General features: G+C 37.4%; 1 protein-coding gene across 1 annotated transcript in view; it reads left to right on the forward strand.

The window, feature by feature from the left end:
- The window catches only part of osbp2b (oxysterol binding protein 2b), a 45,428-nt gene extending 36,490 nt beyond the window's left edge, over positions 1-8,938 (forward strand). Inside the window, exons 10-14 of the mRNA XM_054610488.1 lie at positions 567-670; positions 2,081-2,176; positions 2,558-2,742; positions 2,873-3,093; positions 4,595-8,938. Coding sequence (XP_054466463.1) covers positions 567-670; positions 2,081-2,176; positions 2,558-2,742; positions 2,873-3,093; positions 4,595-4,737 — 749 coding nt within the window. The 3' untranslated portion in view covers positions 4,738-8,938. The remainder of the gene's footprint in view (positions 1-566; positions 671-2,080; positions 2,177-2,557; positions 2,743-2,872; positions 3,094-4,594) is intronic.
- Positions 8,939-22,254: the final 13,316 nt, after the last annotated feature.

Below are 22,254 nucleotides of genomic sequence, written 5' to 3' on the forward strand. Positions count from 1 at the left end.
GACCATGTGTTTAGAAATGACAAACCATCGCGACCCAGTTAACAATAGGCCTTATCTATAAATAGTGAGAGGAGCGAATTTGTGCGTAAATTAACGTTCGTGACCATTTTTTTCTGCCAATACCACATTAGCTTATTATCTTGAGGAGGTAAACCAGCCATTTTGAAGAAATATGGTGATAAATCAAGACTTTGTTTAATACATTATTGATAACATTTACACAGGTTTAATGAAAATGCATTTAGGCGTTGTTAACAGGCTATATCATTCTTTTTATTTCCTCTCATCAGTTAAAATTTAGGCGGAGTTAACAGGCTCACAATTTTCCTCCCACCGGTAAAACATAATATAGACTAGCCTTTCATATTATTTTCAATGTAAAAAGGATACTACAACAACCACAATAATACGAACACTCAGGCTCTCTCATGTAGCTCAAAGGTGAACTGCAGATGTAAATGTTAAATAAGAGACTATGGAAGAAATTATGCAAATTAATTTGGTGACTTGTTTCTCAGCTGCTATATTTCTGTTCTCTTATATCATTTTGTCCCTGCCCTCGCCAGGTGCCATCCACCTGCAGTTCCATTCCAGTGGGAACCACTATGTGTGGAGAAAGGTCACCTCAACAGTGCACAACATCATTGTTGGCAAGCTGTGGATTGACCAGGTCAGTTTGTCTTATTGGTAACCATTCATCCACAGCTCCAAACCCACAACCCTGCTTTAATGCCCCTGACACCCCTGAGCAGCCTATAGAAGTGTTTTCCTCCGTTATTGCAGTGTGATACAAACCAGCAGAGCAGAGTGCTGTGAAGAAGGGAATCAAAGCCTTACAGCACAAGAATAAGAAGCTTCACAATCTCTAGGGATTGATCTTCAGTTTCTTCTGTTATTAGAGCTTTAATCTCTAATAACACCCTAAAATAACAGCCTCATCTTTCTGTGAGATGGCCCAGTTATGTAGGGGGATGGGCAGGCTTCACATCTGCATGTCTCTCAGTCTGTAATATTTTTTTTCTGCTTGTTTAGAGGTAAAATTCTTGTTTTCTCCTGCCTATGTTTTCTTTTTCCTGTTTCCACTTAAGCTGTGTCGTATCAATTTGTATGTGTGTGTTTGCAATTGTGTTTGAGTGTAGCCCTGGAAGAAGACCTAAAGAACAATATAGCAATTCATCATCTCTGATTTATTACATTGGCGTTGCAATAAGGAGATATCTTGGGTAACGACTATGAAAATCAGCAGCAGTGTTCATGCTGATGTGAATTGATTTAAGGTACCCTGTGGAGTATTGTGTACTTTCAGCTGGTACATTATAACCTACTAGTGACAATATTCACTAAAAATGTTTCCAAAAAATCTGTTATGTTATTTTGGCTATTGGCATGTAAGTTTCACATTCGAGTTAAGCAAAAACAATTCCTCTCTCCAACTTTAGCTTATCCACCAAGAAAAAGTTTTGACTTTGTATTGTTTTGCCTTCTGCATTCAATACTTTTGCTGTCTTTCACCGCCTCCATGCATCACTCTGCTGCCCTCTGGTGCAGAACGGGGTCAGCCTAACAACTCCATGTCAAACTATGGAAACTATGCTGCTACTGCCTTCTCTGCTGCCAGCCAGTGCAACGGAAGACAGTGCTGTCAGGAGCACAGCAAGTGAAGCCAGAGAAAGTGATCTGCACAGCATTAGCATATCATTACTGTACTAAATTTACAGCATATGACATTCCAGAGATTTTAATTTGATGGCTGTTAGATGCAGCGAGATAATGCGTGTGAAGTGTAGGTATGAGGCTTGAGGGGTGTGGCCCTCATGCAAACCATATGAAGACCTGCTCATGTGTTGTTGCTGAAATGTGCTATATAAATAAACTTGCCTTACAGCACCAATAGTTGTCAAAAACTCCACATGGTACCTCTGAGTAAAATATCTGACTATAACAATAAATAAGGTTAGAATCAGTCAGGATGCTTTTTTTTTTAATGCTGTAAACACTGTCAACTGATTTGATATGTTAACACTCTCTTTGTGTGTTTGTCTCTCTCACTCTGTGTCTGTTTGTGTCTGTCTTTGTGTAGTCCGGGGACATTGAGATTGTGAATCACAGGACCAAGGAGACCTGTCAACTCAAGTTTTCTCCCTACAGTTATTTTTCCAGGGACGTTCCACGGAAGGTAAATGCTTTCTCACACAGTTATGTACCCGACCTTGGCAAGACGTCATACATTGCAGGGTTGTCTGATGCTGCCTCCTGCTGGACACTACCAACAAATATAAAGCGTAATAGAGAAAAAGCTCATGGAATGAGGTCACATTGCAGTGAGGTAACTGGAGGTGCACTAATTATCTAAAAATGGGGCAAAACGCTGCCCTTCCTGGTAGTGACTGATGTGGTGTAAGCTAATGGAAATGTACTGGTGTCCTTCCTAGGCCTCTGTGTATATAAGTGCTTAACATTTGGAGGAAAGTAGATGGTGTTACATCGGGACTTGCAGAGAAATAGCCTGCTTTAGTTTCTTCATTCCCTATAGTCAATTTTCTTTTGCTCTTTCCAGGTGACAGGTGTGGTGGCAGATGGTGGCGGTCAGGCTCACTACATCCTCTCTGGTACGTGGGATGATAAAATTGAGAGTGCCAAGATCATTCAGAGCAGCCGAGGGGGCAGTGGATCAGAGGGCAAGCAGAAGACGGTCTACCAGACTTTGTCTCCCAAGCTGCTGTGGAAGAAATACCCTCTTCCGTAAGTTTCATCTGCCTCATAAGGCAAAGCATTGCAATTTATGAGTAGTTGAATAACAGCTGCAATGTTCATTCAATATCATTGATCGTGACACCTCGTAACTCCTGTCAATTTCCTCTTGCACCCTCAGGGAGAACGCTGAGAACATGTACTACTTCTCAGCGCTGGCACTGACCCTAAACGAGCAGGAGGACGGAGTGGTACTGACCGACAGCCGTCTGAGGCCAGACCAGATGCTGATGGAGGAAGGGAGATGGGATGAGGCAAACTCAGAAAAACAGAGGCTGGAGGAGAAACAAAGAGCCGTGAGGAGGAGGAGGGAAGCGGAGGCCTCGGATGCTCTGGATGAAGGTATGCAAAGGAGAGCAGGAAGTGTGGCATGTGTGAGTAAATGACAGAGAGATGCAGCGTTGATAAAGAAAGGATGAAGGGTAAGTATTATGCTTTGCAGTGACCTTCTGATACATGCAGTTGTTTTATTCAGTTCATTTTCAGAATCTGGGCAAAGTTTGGATGAATTCTGCAACTATTGCGCAGTGCTTTATCCATAAATGCAAGAACTAAATGTTTTTGATTTGCCACGACTTTGAATCACAAGCTCTCTAGCTAGCTTCTTCTCCATAGAAAAGGCAACTGAGGCTCATGGTTATCGTAGTATCAAGAGCTATCTGCCAAAAAGGTTTCTCAGAATAGAAGTTGAAATAATGAAAACTGATGGGTAACAGTAATAGCATATCTATAATATTTGAATACTATCTAGCAGACGCCCATGTTTCTGTGATGAAGAACATTATCAATATCATAAAATACATTTTTTAAATGGGAATTCATAGTTATGAAAATGCCGAACCATTAAGTCTCCAGCTATTGATGGTTAGGAATTAAGAAGAAGTACTCATACCCATTAGAACAACTCTTATTGCAGTTCAGCAGGGCTAAAAGCAAAGGGTTAGGTGTAATAGAAGTTGGACTGAACTTTACAGAAAACTTAGCATAAACTTTTCATCCTGTGGCATTCCTGTGTGTGTGTGTGTGTGTGTGTGTGTGTGTGTGTGTGTGTGTGTGTGTGTGTGTGTGTGTGTGTGTGTGTGTGTGTGTGTGTGTGTGTGTGTGTGTGTTTTGTGTAGGCTAGATTGTATTTGATGTACCCATGACTTGTCTTTCTTTTCCTCCCTCTATTGGTGGTCAGAGTGTGATTATGACTCTGGTGAGTGGGGGATGCCCTGTGCCCCTCTGTTGTGCATCACTCCCACACACATATACACACGCACACATACACATAAACACATACACATAAACACACATGCAAGCACACACATACACACCATCCTCTGTGTGTGTCCTCTGTGTGGTCTGCCTCTGTGTGGAACTGCATGATACCCCTCTCATGGAAAAATTGACCTTTCCTGCATACATTTGGCATTTTCATTTAGAAAAATAATATGTTACATGAAATAACAGATACAACTCTAAAATCTACAAGTGTTCTTAATGTGCTAGGGTGAAGCCATGTTAGCAGGTGATTTATTTCATATTGCAACAACAACATAAACAATTTTTTTAATTTATTTTTTTAACTTTTTTTTGACAGGATTTCTGTATTATGAAATACATCATTCTCACATCATTCTCATTTGTATTTTACTGACACCTTTGAATTCATCGTAACATTAGCTTGGTTCACATTTGGCGTGATCCTAAATGCAGGGCACAGCGATTGATTGCTTCCCCTGCATATGCATATGTATGAAGGCGAAATGATCGCTCAGTTAATTGCCTGCAAGTGTGGCTTCACAACTAAAGTGCAATTTAAATGAAATTAATTGAGTAACACCTGTTCTTCTTCCCGCAGGGAAAGAATATGAAGGCTACCAGCCATTGTGGTTCCACCAGAGGAGGGACTCGGTCACTGGAGAAACAAACTTTGTGTACAAGGGAGGTTACTGGGAGGCAAAGGAGAAACAGGACTGGAGCATGTGTCCTAACATCTTCTAACCCAGGAACTCACCCCGGATCACACCTAACCTCATCGGACAGGGAACTGCTCTGCCTCTGGCCCTTCAGCAATGGTGCATAGCTCCATGTGGACCCGTAGTGAGCATGAGAATGTGTTTGTTTCACACACTCTCGGATTACCTCCAAATGTACACTCTCACTCTGTTTTTACTACGGGGAAAAGAAGGGGCGTCTCCTAAGTCTTTGACACTATACTGAAAGAGCAGTGAGATAATGTGTGGATGTGTGATGGTGTTGGAGTTGTGGCGCCACACAATAAAGGCACCTGCACACTCTTGAGATCAGGTGCTCCATAAATCTTACTCACAATGCACTTTTCTGTGTTCACCCGATTTAAGAGTTTTTACCAATTGGACAGAAACTCATATCAAAGCATCTCTGATTATAGACAACTAACAGGGACACAATCATAAACAGACACATAGAGGTAGAATACTGTTAAATACACAGTATTTCAGGGGTTACTTTGAAAAGTGTCCTCATACTTTGTTTTATTCAGCACAATTGAGATTATGCCAGACATTCTTCTTAAATATTAAATTTGTTCCCTCTTTTTCTTTACGGGAATGATTTCAAGTGCTCTTTAATTTCCACTCAAGAAAGAGGCTAAAGCCTGAAAATTGTGTCTGGAAATGTATGCCTGTTAGATTTTGTTATCAGTTATGCAGAAACAAAGTGTTACAAAATTGATCAGATAAATAAGATTTCTGAAAAAAACAAACATGTATATGGATAACCACAGATAAAATAGGTAACATAACTATGAACTTCACTCTTTAAACCGTACGACATGGTATTTTGTGCTGCTTATTTTCGTTTGTGGCAAGACAGTTTTCTTACTTTTAGTTATTTATTGTTACCCTATTTTATAATTCCTTTTTATAAATCAAAACGATTTAAGACAAACGGGTACGAGCCAGGTACAGTTTGTGATTGGCTTTGATCTGAATGAGCTGACAGGAAATGTGGTAAAACTGTCAGTGAGAAAAATTACATAAATACACATAAAACTTAAACATGAACACAGTAAATACACATTTTGGAAAAAGGACACAATGATGGAAAGAAATAAAATAAATAAATAAAACTGGCCCGTACTAAACTCTGTCATGAAAATAAGCAGGACACAAAAAAACATTTCATACCAACTAGCTGTGTTTTCAAAATGTATTGGATTACTTTCTGGTTATATAATATACTTTATCTGTATTTATTAATATTATTGTTAACTACATAATGTCTTATTTAGATTATTTGTAACATGTTGGGTCTCCATAACCAAGAGCTGGTATTTGATTGGGAAAACTATCTATCTTATACAGCAGAGGCTGTTCTATTTGGTGTGAATGTTGGAGTTTCCTTCCAGAAATTACAGTCTGTGAAGTAGTCAATTAGACTAGAGTTTATATAGAGTTAATATGGCTGATTATTCATTTCATATGTTGAATAGGAATTGCCTCGATGCTTCAATGCATCCTAGTCATCTAAATATGCTTCAGACATCTTCCATTTGTGATTCTGATTAGTATAATTCTGCAGTAGACCTAGTGAGTCCTTTAGTTGACATTAGTGCAATGACAGTAACACATTGAATATCCATATCACTCTAAATATCTGTTCTAGCACTATTCACTGTGGTAGACCATACTTTAGTACATATCTCTGTGTTGATGTTGGGAAAATTTCACTCTGTACATGTACTTTACCTTGTCCTTTGGTGCTCTCAGTGATCATATAAAGTATAACAGTAAGTCTGCACCAAAGACATTTAGTGTTTACCACCCAGAACATACAGGACAAGTTGGTTTCTATAGTGTGCATTGCACCAGCTACACTAAACCCATCAGTCACTAGTTTGAAGCTCAGAAGTTTCCAGGAGGACTGCTTTATGTGAGGCTGGAGTGGCTTCAGCTGACATGAGGTCAAAGGTTATAGAAGTAGACAGGGCTGGTTCCTGTAGCACACCTGTACAATTAACTCCAGCCACAGATGACTCCCCCCAGCTGCCGCTCCAGGCTCAACACAGCTCACATGTGCAGTCCTTTCATTCAGTGTTTGTGGACATGCTGATCTGGGATCAGCTCACAAAGGTACCCCCAGTCTTTTGCCTTTAATTGACTGAACAAGGGATGAAGTCCCCTGACCTGTGCACTACATGTCTACGGAGACAAGAGTTTTGAAAACCAGTTAGTATTTTTTTGTAATTAATATTAGGAATGTAGAATTCAAGGCTGGAGGTATTGTATCTACCGTCTAGTCTATTTCTGTGAATATTTTGTGATAAAAGAATGATATTGTAAGATGAAGAATAACTATACTAATCTGAGTAGTAAGTTATCCAGACAGTGGAGTCCAAATGTGAAAACAAATTGACTTGAGCCTGAAGGATTTGGAGTAATTTGACTTTTAATCTAAATTGATTCTGAGAGGATGGATGTTAACTCTTAGGCAGCCTCAATTTGGCTGCAGAATTCTTGTTTTATATTTCCAAAAACTGTATTAAAACACTGAAAATATTTTTATAGAGTCCTTGATATAAGTACATTAGTATCCGTGGTTCAGTGATGATTTCATTGATTAACACATCTGGCAGTTCCTCTGATGTGCAGGCCATCAAGATGTATACAATGTACTGGAAAAGAAATACATTCACATAGAATATTCACAGATTGAAGGAGATGTTCAGTTTGATAAAATGATCTGGTAAGATTCTTTATCTAAGAATAATGATTTGATAATTAAATTAATCATGATTGATGCTTTTTTTTGCACAAAAGATGTTTCTTCTGTCCATTTATGTTAAATGATTTGTTTGTCATGAGCACAGTTTGACCACTCACTAAATCTCATGTCCAGAATGACATGCTTAAAGAGTAATTCAACATTTTTGGAAATACATTTATTCACTTTTTTTGTCAAAAGTTAGATGAGAAGATTGATACTATTCTCTCCAGAGTCGAGAGTAGTATATTTTGGCGAACAAAAGAAAACGTGTATTCCCAAAATGATTAGCTGTTCTTTTTACTTGACAAATGAATGCCTTGGTTCTCCTCTTATAGATTTTTACACAGACTGCAACATCTTCTAACCTGTGCAAAGATACAAGCTCTTGGTAGAGGTTGTGTAGACTTAAAAAAAAATCATATCAAGGATGCCACAAATATGGATGGACACTGTTTGCTCAAGATGTTTAACTTTTGCTATCTTGGATATTGTACAGGTAAATCTGTATCATCATGAACTCACTGTTGAATGGCGGAGAAGAAATTGTTCAAATGGAAAGTTAGTGTGTGATTCTTTTTTCAGCGATCAACCTGAAGTTACTAGAGATTTACTTAAATATATTGTGTTTGAGATGATTTTATATTTGAGAAAACATGTTATATTTTGAATGATAACAGAGAGCTCACCATAACTTTTAATCAGTACATTTCCAGATAACATGACCTCAGTAATTGACTGTGACTTGCCGACTGAAGTTGCCTCAGTAAGGGTCTGTACAGTATCGGACAGCTGTAGCAATAACGCAGTGAGGTGTAGTGGTGTTAGCTCATGGCTGTTGTTGCTTAAACAAAACACTTGTCTGCTTCATGCAGAAAGGGAAAAAAAACAACCAAAGTGTATGTGGAGAGTGTACTTTAGACTAAAAATAACCTCATAATTTGCCTTCCCTATCTGGGAGGGTTCTAATGTAAACCCCGCTCATTGTGTCTCTCATTTCATCTCACTTAATTCACTATGGTGTGATTATTTTAAAGCTCAATTTTTACGCTTTTATTTTCTGATTTCTACTTTCTCATGGGTGCCATTATTCTTATGTTGCTGTTATTTTAATACTGTTTGTATGCATAATGAGCTTGATTTGTGTGCATGCTAGGCACACATTTAATTCTCATTCAATGCTGCTCAGTTATGAAGCAGAGGCAAACTAATGAAGTTATGAGACACATCACTACAGTGGCCTGGTACTAGAGGTCAAAGATGATGACCTGCCTTGACTACTACTCTTACTCCCCAAATACACATAGGTGTTTTCAGGTGAGCTGCGGATTAAACTGAGGTTTTGGTTCTTTTTTTTAAATTGTGTATTTTCTCCCTTAATTTGTACTTGTATAACATTGTCTTTAAATGACAAAGACACAATAAGGAAAAAAGAAGATAATAAAGTTGTTATTGTTGACACTGGATATCCGTCTGCTTTATTTTTTCTGCTGAACAGCTGGAAGATGGGATTGCCTTAAATTATGTATTTGAGATTTTTTGCCAGTTTTGATACAAAGAAAGTCTTCATTATTACATGAAAAACTGACAGGAGCTGAAGCAGTAACATTACTACTTTAAAATAATATATCAAGCTTAGACTTAGTAGGAAGCAACACAATGTAATGCAGTACAATTTTAAATTGGACAAAAATAATAAATTCAGGCAATTACAAAAGCCCTCCCTGAGTTTGTAATAAAACTTTTTACAGATTTTAAATCAATCACCTGTAATTCAATCCTGACACTATATACTGTGCAGCATTGCCAAGGTGCAGTACCATGTCAAGGCCATTCTTAATGGAGTGACCACCAGAGAGGGACTTGGACTCTAAACACAAGGGTGGCCCTGTAGTGCACAAAACAAGTTTTAGTATTTGGTGTGGCTTTACTTTGGGTTGAAAAGCCAGACACTTACTTATGAGACACAGGGAAAATGATCAAAATCCTGACATTTTGCCTGCCTTCATATCAACCCACATAGGGTTGAACGTCAAAGGCAGAATTTTAGTATTATACTGTAATACTTCTCAATGGAGGTCTTGTGTGATATCCTGTACTGCAGTTGTAGGCCTGCAATCTTGTAATGTTTGAGTTAGGAAGCTCCTTTTTTTTTACCCATGTAGTCCAAGATTAGCAATTAAAATAGTAGTGAATGCTATGATGTTATATGTAGACACTATGAGGGTACAGTTCTGTACATGATTAGGGCCCTACCACTGAGGAATCTGAGTTCATGTGTGGGGAACTGGGAGATTTGGGCCTTATTAGGTGAGTTAATGTTTGTCAGTTGATTCTAGTATTTAACCAGCTGATGCATTTTAGACTTGATGTATTTAATTAGTATGACCTTTAAGGCCAACACAAAATAAACAAATAAAAGAGTTAATCATTTCCTCACCAAAACCTTACTCCTGTGATTTGATGAAGGCTTCGAAAAACCTAGACATTTTTACATATTTATTATTATATTCCTTTATTGATCCCCATGGGGGAAATTCAAGTGTTGCAGCAGCTCAACTACACAGACACAGACAATAAATACACATACTATACAACTACACAGACAATAAATACACATACTATACAACTACACAGACAATAAATACACATACTATACAACTACACAGACAATAAATACACATACTATACAACTACACAGACAATAAATACACATACTATACTATACTATACAACTACACAGACAATAAATACACATACTATACAGCTACACAGACAATAAATACACATACTATACAACTACACAGACACAGACAATAAATACACATACTATACACAGACAATAAATACACATACTATACAACTACACAGACAATAAATACACATACTATACATAAATACACTACACAGACACAGACAATAAATACACATACTATACAACTACACAGACACAGACAATAAATACACATACTATACAGCTACACAGACACAGACAATAAATACACATACTATACAACTACACAGACAATAAATACACATACTATACTATACAACTACACATACTATACAGCTACAATAAATACACATACTATACACTACACAGACAGACAATAAATACACATACTATACAACTACACAGACAATAAATACACATACTATACAACTACACAGACAATAAATACACATACTATACAGCTACAGACAATAAATACACATACTATACAACAAAAGAAAGATAGAACAGGAATAAAAATGTACATGTATATCCACATGGGGGGGGGCTGGTCAGCATGTTGACAGAATTGACATATTTGCATGAAAATATGTAAAAATCCAAATATTTAGACAATTTTACAGACTGTTATTTAAGTCTCTTGAACTACAGCCCTGCAAACTCCCCTCTGGGCTCAACTTTGGCGCTAATATTGACACTGCACCGTCCTGTGCTGTTTGACCGTTTCCAGGGCAACCGACCGAAGCTCCCGTCAATCAGGACTTCAGCTGCGAGCTTCACCGGCGCTTCAGTCAGAAGAGTCAAGGTCAGCGTCGTCCCCTGAAGGTAAGTAGGTTATGGATTCATGAGGCATTACAATGATGCTCACACAGTTTAGGAAATGAAAATGAGACATTGTTCAAGCAAAAAAAGTTATGTGAGGTTTCAGATTGGATGTAATTACATGTTAGTGGTGTTAATCATTTTGCAAATCCAATAAATGAATGGGAAAGACTCAACAATGTGATTCTTCAGGTAGCTTGTGCTAAGAAAATAGTTATTATAACACTAGTCTTGGCTTTTAGGCATTTCAGTCATGGCTAGCTAAACATTTCAAATCCTGCATTGTAGTGATTAAGTCCACTGACTTGTATAGCTCTTGTGCTTAATGTTTGTTTTTGGAGTGGAAGAGACAGGAAGACACAGGAATTTATAGTCTTCTTGTTGAAAAAGAAGCCAGTTCGGCTAACAAGCTAAATTGTCTTGGTTTCCTGGACAACTGAGCAACATAAACCCCCCACACCTTACCACTGCCCAGTCAGCCTCAACTATAGTACCTACTGGGAACGTTGTGTCTGTACGGTTCTGCTGACGTCTGAATATTTGTCTTCAGCAATAGCACATGGCAGACAGAGTCTATGACGGTGTTGAGCAAGATGCAGAGGACAGAGATGATCTTCTTTACACAGGTTGTATTAGCAGTCCATCTTTATCATTAACATCTCACCTTTTTGGGAATCTGCATCCACTCATGTTTAACCTTTTGTCTGCCTTCACAGATATCAACAATAGCAGCAATGTGTCTGGACTGGACTCTCCTCCTCCCAAACTGGACCCCTGTGACCTTCTCCTGGATGCTATTGATGCTCAGCTTGGTCAGCTGCAGGTCTGTGGTTTTCATTCCGGTCTGTCTGCTTGACTGTATGTGTTATCTGGAATAAATGTTTTAGGTAATAAGTGTGATTAATATATTTAGGTCCAGCCCCAGAAATGTCAGACAATTTCCAGAGAGCATGGTGGCACTGACGCAGGTAATTTATGTCATAAAACACAAGTTAATACATTTTTTCTTTTCGATTGATAATCTGTGTTTTAATTTTTCGCCTAGCTCCTCTCAGTTGGAGTCAATCCCTGAGCAAAGACACAGGGTTTGGGAGTACAACTCAAACAAGTGACACTCCCATGTCTTGTCTTGATTTGATACACACTCCAAAGATGGAACAAACATCAGGTAATATTTCAATTTACATACTATACTATTCAATTTTCCAGATGAACTAGTACTTTTTTCTTGACATTTTTTTAAAAACTATGCTATATTTTCAACATATTATACCTTGACTTTTTCCTTGCTGCTTTTGACATTTTTCGTCACACTTTACAATGTTATTTTTTTTTACGTACAATACTATGACCTTTTCCAAGCCTTTTTTTGACATACCGTACTTGACTTTTTTCAAGTTTTTTTGACATACTATACTATGACATTTTTCATGACATTTTCTGGCTTACTATCCTATGACATTTTTAGACATTTACTATGACTTTTTATGACATATTTAGACATACAAAACTATGACTTTTAAATAATTTTTTTGACATATCAACTATGAATTTCTACGACAAACTAACATTTGACTTTTTCGTTATACTATGTTTACGATTATGATTGTTTACATAAATAATATTTTTCGACTTACTATATTGTGACTTTTTACGCGTTTTATACTGACATACTATAACTTTTTTGACATATTATACTATGACTTTTACAACATATTACACTAAGACTTTTTTAATGCTTTTTTTGACATACTATACTATGACTTTTTTATGACATATTTTGACATAGTATACTATGACTTTTTTCATGACATTTTTGACATACTATACTATGACTTTTTATTAATTGTTTTAACATTCTATACTTTTATTTTTTCATGACTTTTGACATGCTATACTATGACTTCTTTCATGCTTTTTCTGAAATACTATGCTATGATTATTTTATGAACATTTTCAACCTATTATACTATGACTTTTTTAATGCTTTTTACAACATGTTATACAATAACTTTTTTCAAACTTTTTTCAAAACACTATACTGTGATTTTCAAACGATACTTTTTCATTATATACTACTTCCTGTTACATTTTTCAACATACTATATAATGACTTTTTTATGACATATTTTGACATACTAAACTATGACTTTTTATGAAATTTTTGACATGCTATACTGTTACTTTTTCATGACATTTTATGACTTTTTTGACATTTTTCGATATACTATACTATGACTTATTCATGCTTTTTCCAACATGTCATACAATTACTTTTTTCATGACATTTTCATCATATTATACTAAACATTTTTTCATGTTTTTTTTCCACATACAGTATGATTTTTTGACAACATTTTTTAAATTACATTTTATGACCTTCCTCATATTTAAGGAATTCTAGACTTTGAATTTTTTAAACATAATATACTATGAATTTTTTCATGCTTTTTTTTGACAAACTATACTATGATCTGTACTGTGATTTTCTATGAAATATTTCAACATACTATACTATGACTTTGCCAACATACTATGACATGAATTCTTTTCATGCTTTTTCAACATACTATACTGTGACTCTTTTTATTCTTTTATCGACATACTATACTATGACATTCAATAAAATGTTATGACTTTTTACAGTATTCTATACTCTATTATGACTTTTTTTGACAGACTATACTATGACTATTTTTCAGAAAGTTTATGACATACTACTATGAATTTTTTCGACATACTTTCCTATGAATTTTTTCATAATTTTCTTTTCAACATACTATACTATTGCTTTTTTCATAAAATGTTTTGTCATAATATACATTGACATTTTTTCCTCAAACTATACTATGACTTCTGTCATAACATTTTCCGTCAAACTATACTATGTGTTTTACATAACATTTTTTAACTTGACTTTCACATGTTATTATTCGTCATACTATACCATGACTTTTTTCATGCTTTTTTTCAAAACACTATACTGTGACTTTTACCTGACATACTGTAATATGACTTTTTTCGACCTACTACAGTATGACTCTTTATGACATTTTTTGACAAACTATATTATGACTTTTTTGACGGACTATACTATGACTATTTTTCTGATTTTTTTTGACACACTACTATAATTTCTTTGACATACTTTACCATGATTTCTTTTCGACATACTATACTATGACATTTTTAGACACGTTTATGACATACACTGACTTTTCATTAGTTTTCATGGCCTACTATACCATAACATTTCTTATGACATACTATACTATACTATACTATACTATACTATACTATACTATACTATACTATACTATTCTTTTTGGTATGACAAGCTATAATATCTTGTAAAACATACTCTACTTTGACATTTCCCTAATTCTATAGTTTGACATTTTTTTATTTCATACCATAATTTGCCCTTTTTGTTGAATTTAAAATATGAAATTTTAGGGCAGCTTTATGACAAAGTTTTGACATTTAAGTAGCCAGCAAATGATTGAGGGCCGCATTGGAAAGGTTCACACAAGACAAAACATTTTTCCAATTCACCTCCACATTAATCAGTTAATCCCACATTAATATCTTTCTGAGGATTGTCATTGGCCAGTGGGCTGCACTTTGGGAAATTATGGTTTATATGAAAGTGTTACCTCCTTAGTGCAACAGGAAAGCAGAACCAAGCTTTTTCCTCTTCTCTTCCCCCAGAAAGGAGAACAGCTTTCCAGGATGGTCCGGTCACTCATCAAGAAACTAAACAGAAATTAGACAGAAGAATAAGAGACAGAGAGGAAATCGTGTCTCAAAGGGAACAGGTCATCTGGAGGCTCAAGAGGCTGCTTGGAGACACATGTAATGAGGCAATGATGGCTGGAGAACCCCCCCCTCCTTCTGACAGCATCTGCACTGAGGACTTTGTCAGATGCTTCAGAGACGAGATGGTTGAATTGGCATTGCCAGGGAGCAATATGCAGCAACTAGACAAAGAGGAATTAACTGAAAGGACAGTGACATCTGGTTGTGACAATGGCCAGAGTGAACAAAAAGGATATAGTATTCTTAATGTCAGAACATTAACAACTGCAGGAACAGCAAGGACAGGGAAAAGCAGTAAAGACACAGAGACTGATCACTATTGTCAAAGAAAGGCATTGGAGAAATGTCTTGATGACAACTACGAAGTAAACACATCATGGAGTGAGAAAACAGGAGCTGACGAGAGATACAAAACACCACAGAGGCTTGGTGATGATGGCAGCAGTGAGTACTCTCTTTAGAAACTCTTGCTGAGAATATTTCTAGTGCCCGGAGGATTAAATCTAACTCACAGAACTATCCTCCTATGATATCTAATGGGCATATTGCCTTGAAATGTATTGAGGCCATTTATTACCCTCAGAGGATGAGCCCTTTGAAAAGAAATCTGTCATTATCCCCAAGAATCATACAATAAGTATCTTTTGTACCAGCACTTTTGTATTGTTGGTTATAGTTTACATTAAGCCTCTACAGCACACCAACCTGCATCTAGACTAGGTGTGACCCAGATTAGACGATTTGATCAAATGAGTTTAATACGACTGCCAATCTCACAGTCAAACATCACAGTGGTGGTAAAATGTGGTTATTAAACAAAAGTTCATGCCAGTCGGGCTATATGGGGGTGCTGACTGTCTGATTTTACGTAGCATTACTTGGTTTCTCCCAAGAAAACGCTATTTATGCTATAACGCTTGTTTTGGTATAAATACCAGCCTAATAAAACATTCTGTTAATGAAGAATTGAAAATAACTCATGCGATTTTAATCAATCAATCAATCAATCTAAGATTGTCTTGACTTTCATTTTGTATGGGTCATTTACACCTTTATTTCTCTCTACACTTTTAGTCTTTCACAGAACAGAGGTTGTAACAGAACATGACACCCTGCGGCAGAACAACAGCCATTCTCCTATGGGCAGGTGCTTGGCAGGTACCACGCACAGATAACACTGCACCTTCAATCAAAGTCTAGCTAATCCTCTTGGAAACTCTACCAATAGAAACATTTGACTCATGCAGCAACATTCTCTTAAAATTCTCTCATGTTCTTTCTTAATTTTCTGTTATGCAAAAAAATATGAGAAGCTGACTCCAGATGCACTAAACAATACTTAACCTTCCAAATCTGCTTTTACCAACATGTGCTAAATTATGAATTCCATTTGATCATACATTGGAGGCGTGTGGCTGATTGTTTATTACTGGCATAGGTAACACCCTAAAAACTAAATAAGTCAGGTGTTGTGTTGTGTGCAATTACCCTAGTACAAGCTCAAGATTTGGAGAGATGCTACCAAAAAGTCTGTAGGAAAAAGAATTTAAGCAATAGTGATATGGGACTGTTGAACAAACCTTAATGAAGTGAAAATGTTAGAGCATCAGTACTGGCATCTTAGGAAAATCAAAAAGCAGCAGTAAATAAGCCATTCAGTCCCTGAACCCACGCAATATCATCCAAGGGTTTTTATAGTCTTAATTGGGATGAGTGGACCAATAGTATTTCTTTAGCCCACAAATGTAAATATTAAATCAGTATGATTACTCTAAAATATATAATAATCTAGTTTTTTTTTTATGTTCCTCAAATGTAAAGCATGTGTTTCCTTGCATTGGACAAACAATTTGTTGACTGTGAAAACAAGATTATTATTGTTATTATTTTGGTAAGCATGCTCTTGACCGTTAAATTACCTCTCACGTAAGAGAAAGCAAAAATAAGAAAAAAATGGTGAATCCCAGAAATCAATTGGTACTAATAAAATAAAAAAGAACAAATTGTGGATATAACAAAAATAAAGAAATTAGTTTTTTATATTGCATCCTGCATGAGACCCAGTGTTTGTCGGCTGCTTGTATCTCTTGTAGGAGTACCTATTCGGAGTTTTGACACCGTGTCCATTGACAGTGACCTTGACTCAGTCTGCACAGAGCAAGTCAGGCAGCATATTCAAAGGCGGCCAGGTGAGAGACTGCAGCAAAAAAAAAATTTTTAAACAGAACATTTGATATTGAAAGTATCACCTCTAGAAAAACAGCCAATAACAAAAGAGCTGCAAGGACACAAACTAAACAATTTAGAAAAGTAATATTAAGAGTGCAAAAGAATATGTGTGAAATTACAGCTAACATAATTTCTGTGAAACACCCAGGACGGCGCTCTCTCATTCAGGCTGTCACAGTCATGGATGACAACTGTACCAACCACAGTGACTATGACACACCCACACAGGAAGAAAGTGAACCTCAATTTACATCAGGTAAAGCACGACTGTGTAATCCTTTATGAGTCCACTGTGATGAAAGAGAAATGTAATCCCTAAATGTCACAGAAGTTTCCTTTCTTTGTTTACAAAGGCCAGAGATCCTCTGATGAAGATGTACAAAACAGGAGTCCTTCTAAAGCACAGCGTAATAAGAGAGAGACTTACAGGTAATTAATGTTGAAGAACATTTAAAAATATACTAATCATTTTCGTCTTCTCTTCAATGTTGTGGACAAGATATTATGTTTTATATCGTTCTGACTAGTACACTGTGAATGTTTGTGTATCACAGACTTGTGTGTTCTTTGGGTGACAATGATAATGACACAGATGAGGAAATAAATCACTGGAGCAGGCAACGCAGGCCTGTAGGAACATCAAAGAAGATACAGTCTGATTGGGCCAAGATGAAAGAGCGGCTCTCTACAATCAGACAAGTGCGAATTAATCTGCAAATCATATTTAGTATAATTTGAGAAATGTTTTATGTCAATTTTCTAAATTATCCTGTGCACATGTGTATGAGACATCACTTGATTTGTGTGTCTGGTTAAGAAATGTGAGAAAGAGGAGATGACACTACAGAAGAAGAAGGCGCAGATAAAAGATGTTGAGCTCTCCCTCTCTGAACTTCAACAAAGAAGAATGGTAATGTGTAGTATCATATACACAGTAGTTTATCAAAACACTGCAAACAGAAGTCCCACTAGTACTCACAGTTTTTGGTATATGTCCCAGCATGCCTTGCAGGAATTAAAGCAACTGACTGTAGAGACAGCAAGGATGGAGAAGGAGAAGAGGACTCTGGAATTCGTTCTGAGAGACAGCAGGGCAGGGCAGGACTCTATTAGGTATAAAAACAAACTCCAACTATCTGTACTATACAAAGCTGTATAAATCAACATGGTAACATCACACTTTATGAATATAATCCTGTGCTGTATAAAGGATAGTAATGCAATAATGAATGTGTTTTAGCTGCCAGCTGAATGGGCAGCAAAGGCAGACCGAGTCTGGTATCTTTGAGGTAAGAGACATGGAAATTGCAACCCTGAATCAATGTAAACAGACTGTTAAGTGCTCAGTCATTCACATGTTATATGTCAGGATTTTTCTTATTACACGTTTTTGATCCCCCACTGTTCCACAAACAGCCCAGTCACGTAATGTCAGTGCTGGAGAGGAAGGAGATGGAAAGACAGCTGGATAATGCCAAAACAGAACTGTTTGCTGAACAGCGACGTTCAAGAAAGAAGCTAGAGTCCATACAAGAGGTGCTGTGTTAAGGCCTATTTCTACTTTTAATGACAATACAGTTATAGTATAAACCAAGATCAAAATATATTTAATGTAATTGTGTTCACACTGTAAAAATACAATTCTAAATAATATAAAACAATACATAATCCCAAATTATAACTACAACATTATATTCCTTTACATTAACCCTTTCATTGATATTTAAATCACAGATAATGTATTAAACATGTTATTAAGTTTTCCTTTACATTTTTTAGCTTCTTTTTAGCTGCTTTCTTATAGTTATTGTTAGAGCGAAACTATAGGAAAAAGTTATTTGTTTTGTTGTGAAAGACAGATCTGCCATTTGTGTTAGAAAGTATCTCTGGATATGTGTTTATGTGTGATCTTGGAGCAGAGGCTGGAGGAGACTCATGAGGAGCTCCAGAGAGTCACAGAGGCAGAGAGCTTACTGAGGAACACTTGTGCTTCTCTGGAAGAGAAACAGAAGCAGAAAAAGGAACAGATCCAGGTGGCACCTTATGACATCATACTCTAATTTCCAAACATATAAAATCTAATATTTATCTGCTAAGCAAATGGCACACTGTCAACATGCAAGTTCATTTATTATGTTTTCCTTACTATTGTTTCCGTGTCTCTTTCTATCAGGCAGTAGAGTTTCAAGTAGGCAAACTTCAAGGGGAACTGGGAGAATGCAAGATCAGAGTGGGCACTCAGGAGAAGATGTTGGCCCAAAAGGAGCTACAGATGCTAGATTTGCATGAGCAACGTGGGGCCTTACAAGCAGAAAGAGACGGCCTGAGGGGGGAGCTACAACACACGAACACCCAGCACTGCACTGCACTGAAAGAGGCCCACCAGCATGCCCATAGAATGATGGTACGCGCTGTGGTTTTTAAGTTTAGACGCTTTTTTTTTTGTTGAATAATTTAACATTAAGAAGGGCTCCTTTTTTTTTATTCAGGAGGCGGCATTGACGCAGCAAAAGAAAGAATTGGCTTTGGCTCATGAGCAGCAAATACAAAAGGTGACAAACAATTCTGCAGACTAAAATATTGATTCTTTAAATGACATCTACATAGTTTGATTAATGATGTAGCATTCCCTCTGGCTGTTCGCATACTCAGCTTAATGACCAGACTGAAGAGGAAAAGGCAAACACTTTGAAAGAACAAGCTCTGTTTTTCACAAGACACATTGAGTCTTTGAAAAGTTCTGTTCAGGTCAGTGTGTTCTTACTCTTACACAGTGTTGGTGGCACTGGTGGGCATTAAAACCTTTGGTGTTTTCGTGATTATTGCACGATAAAATATACATACAGTAAGTAAAAACACTCCATGGGGTAACTTTTAATGTGATCCTCTCCTATTCTGGCAGCTAAAAGAAGAAGAGGCAAAGGTGCTGAGGGGTTCTCTTGAGCAGCACCAGAACCGAGAAGAGGAGCTACATCTAAAATCCTTGGAGAAGGTACTCTGATAATCCGCTTCCTAAAATATACAATATTTTCCAACACGATTGCATTTTATGCACAGTGTGCTTCCATTTAGGTGCACAAAGCGATAGAGGAGGAGAGGAGGAAGTGGGAGGCAGAAAAAGTGGAAGCAGTGCAGGTGCGCTGTGGAATACTGGAAGAGCAGAATAGAAAGAGCCTGGAAAGCATGAGGAGTGAGATGCAGCGAGAGAAGAGTGTAGAGCTGGCTCTTCAACATGAAGTGGTGGAACTAAAAACTGTAAGGGGACGCACAATAATGACATGTTACATTACCATCTTAAATAAACCAGAAGTGTATTCTGATTCTATTCTGATTTCATTCTCTGTCTATGGTTTTCTTTTCATCTGGAAGAAAGTGCAAGATATGGAGAGTGAAAGCTGTGCGCAGCAGAGGGTGCAGGAGTCTTTGCTGGCTGTTATTTGCAAATCACTTAAAGAGGAGCACCGGGCCGAGCTGCAGAAGTTGCAGAGACAGATGACACAGGTGCATGAAAACCGCAGAAAGCAATTATTTGCAGGAAAATAAGATGTGGTGCTGTAGAAACTCTGACATGGTGTGGTCTTTGGTCACAGGAGAGTCAGAGGGCAGTGCTGCGGCTCGAGCAGGCTGTTCGAGTGGCAGAGAAGGAGGCTGAAAAGCTCAGAATGAAGCTAGAAGAAAGCGAGAGCAGCCATAACCAAATCACAGCTGAGCTGGAAGAGCAGCTCAGGCACTGGGCCCAGGTGCTGGGAGCAGAGTGCCATCATCTACACCTCTTAGTGGAGCAGAGTGGAGCCAAACAAAGATATGCGCAACTACCTCACAGGTATAATTCCTGTTCTGATTTCAATACATAACTGGTTTAGAAATAGGTGGATATTTTGTAGGCAACATGATGTGCTTGTTATTCTGACGCCTTGTGCAGTCCTACAGCAGCTGAGGCTCTAACAAACCTGAGAACATTAAGAGAGCAGCTGAAGCACTTGATCAACCATATGCAGCAAGAGCTCGATTCACAGAGAGAAACCACTGAGCAGCTGAGAAAAGACAAGGTATAGTTCAGACTGTGCCTGGTGTTTGCAAAAACAGCACATTACATGTATACATTAATACAAGTCCATTTTTTCAGGAGCGAGAATTGAGCATCCAGAGGCAGCAGCTGAGGATGGACAGAGACCAAGCCTTGGATTCATTAAAGGAGCGTCTCATTCAGGTATGAACAATCAGACTTCATAAGGCTCACGTCGGTCCACATAGAAACAGAAAACTCATAACTCACCACATGATTATGCAACGCCATCCGTTTCTGCAGGAGCACATTGAGGAGTTAAGCAGTCTGAACTGGCCTCATATGTGTGAAGGAGGAGCCGAGGTTGGAGGGGTGTCAGCATCTCTACGTAAACAGCTGAAGGCCAAAGACCTGGAGCTCAGGCAGGTTCAGAGGAGCATGGGTCAGTGGAAGGAAAAGACTGCAGCTCGTCTGGCGTGCAAGTTTGAAGAAGAGTTGACAGCTGAATTAGAGAGGTAACAAACTACAATCCAGTAAAATAAAGCTCAATAAATTTGTTTTTAAAGTCACTAAAATCACTTTTAAATGTGAACCAGGTTTGCTCCTCAGTCAGAAATGGCCCTGAATCCAATATAACTTAATAGAATAGAAATACTATATAAAATGGAAATTAAAGATATTGTTCTGTTCTATATTTAAGTTTTGCTCAAATTTTTGCCATCCAACAGGTGCAAGACAAAGTTGTTAAGGGGCAGGTAACTGGTTTCTAATGGCATACTAACCAGCTGTCTGTCCTTACAAGAGCATGATCTCACTTCAACTCACTGCGATATGCATTTTGTACCATAGATGTAAAACTAACTGTAAATTTAAACCTTTACCTTCATGTTGTTATGTTAAATATTAAAAAAACCTTTTCAAATGCAGGTTTGTTTGCCTTCCAGAAAACCATCAAAGCACCAAGAGGAGAGGCGGAGAGATCCTGAGAAACCTGGAGGAGAGATGACACTTAGTGCAAATGTAAATGCTTTTCTGTTCCCATGAGGGCATGAACACCAAGCTCTAACAGATCTGTAACCTAAAGATAGACAATATTCATCTGTTTATTGAAAAGAAAAACTTGTATTTCCCCCTTCAGGAAGCTCAGAAATCAGTTTGCTCTCCC

This window comes from Anoplopoma fimbria, chromosome 13 (assembly GCF_027596085.1).
Source record: "Anoplopoma fimbria isolate UVic2021 breed Golden Eagle Sablefish chromosome 13, Afim_UVic_2022, whole genome shotgun sequence".
Classification (NCBI taxonomy): Eukaryota; Metazoa; Chordata; class Actinopteri; order Perciformes; family Anoplopomatidae; genus Anoplopoma; species Anoplopoma fimbria.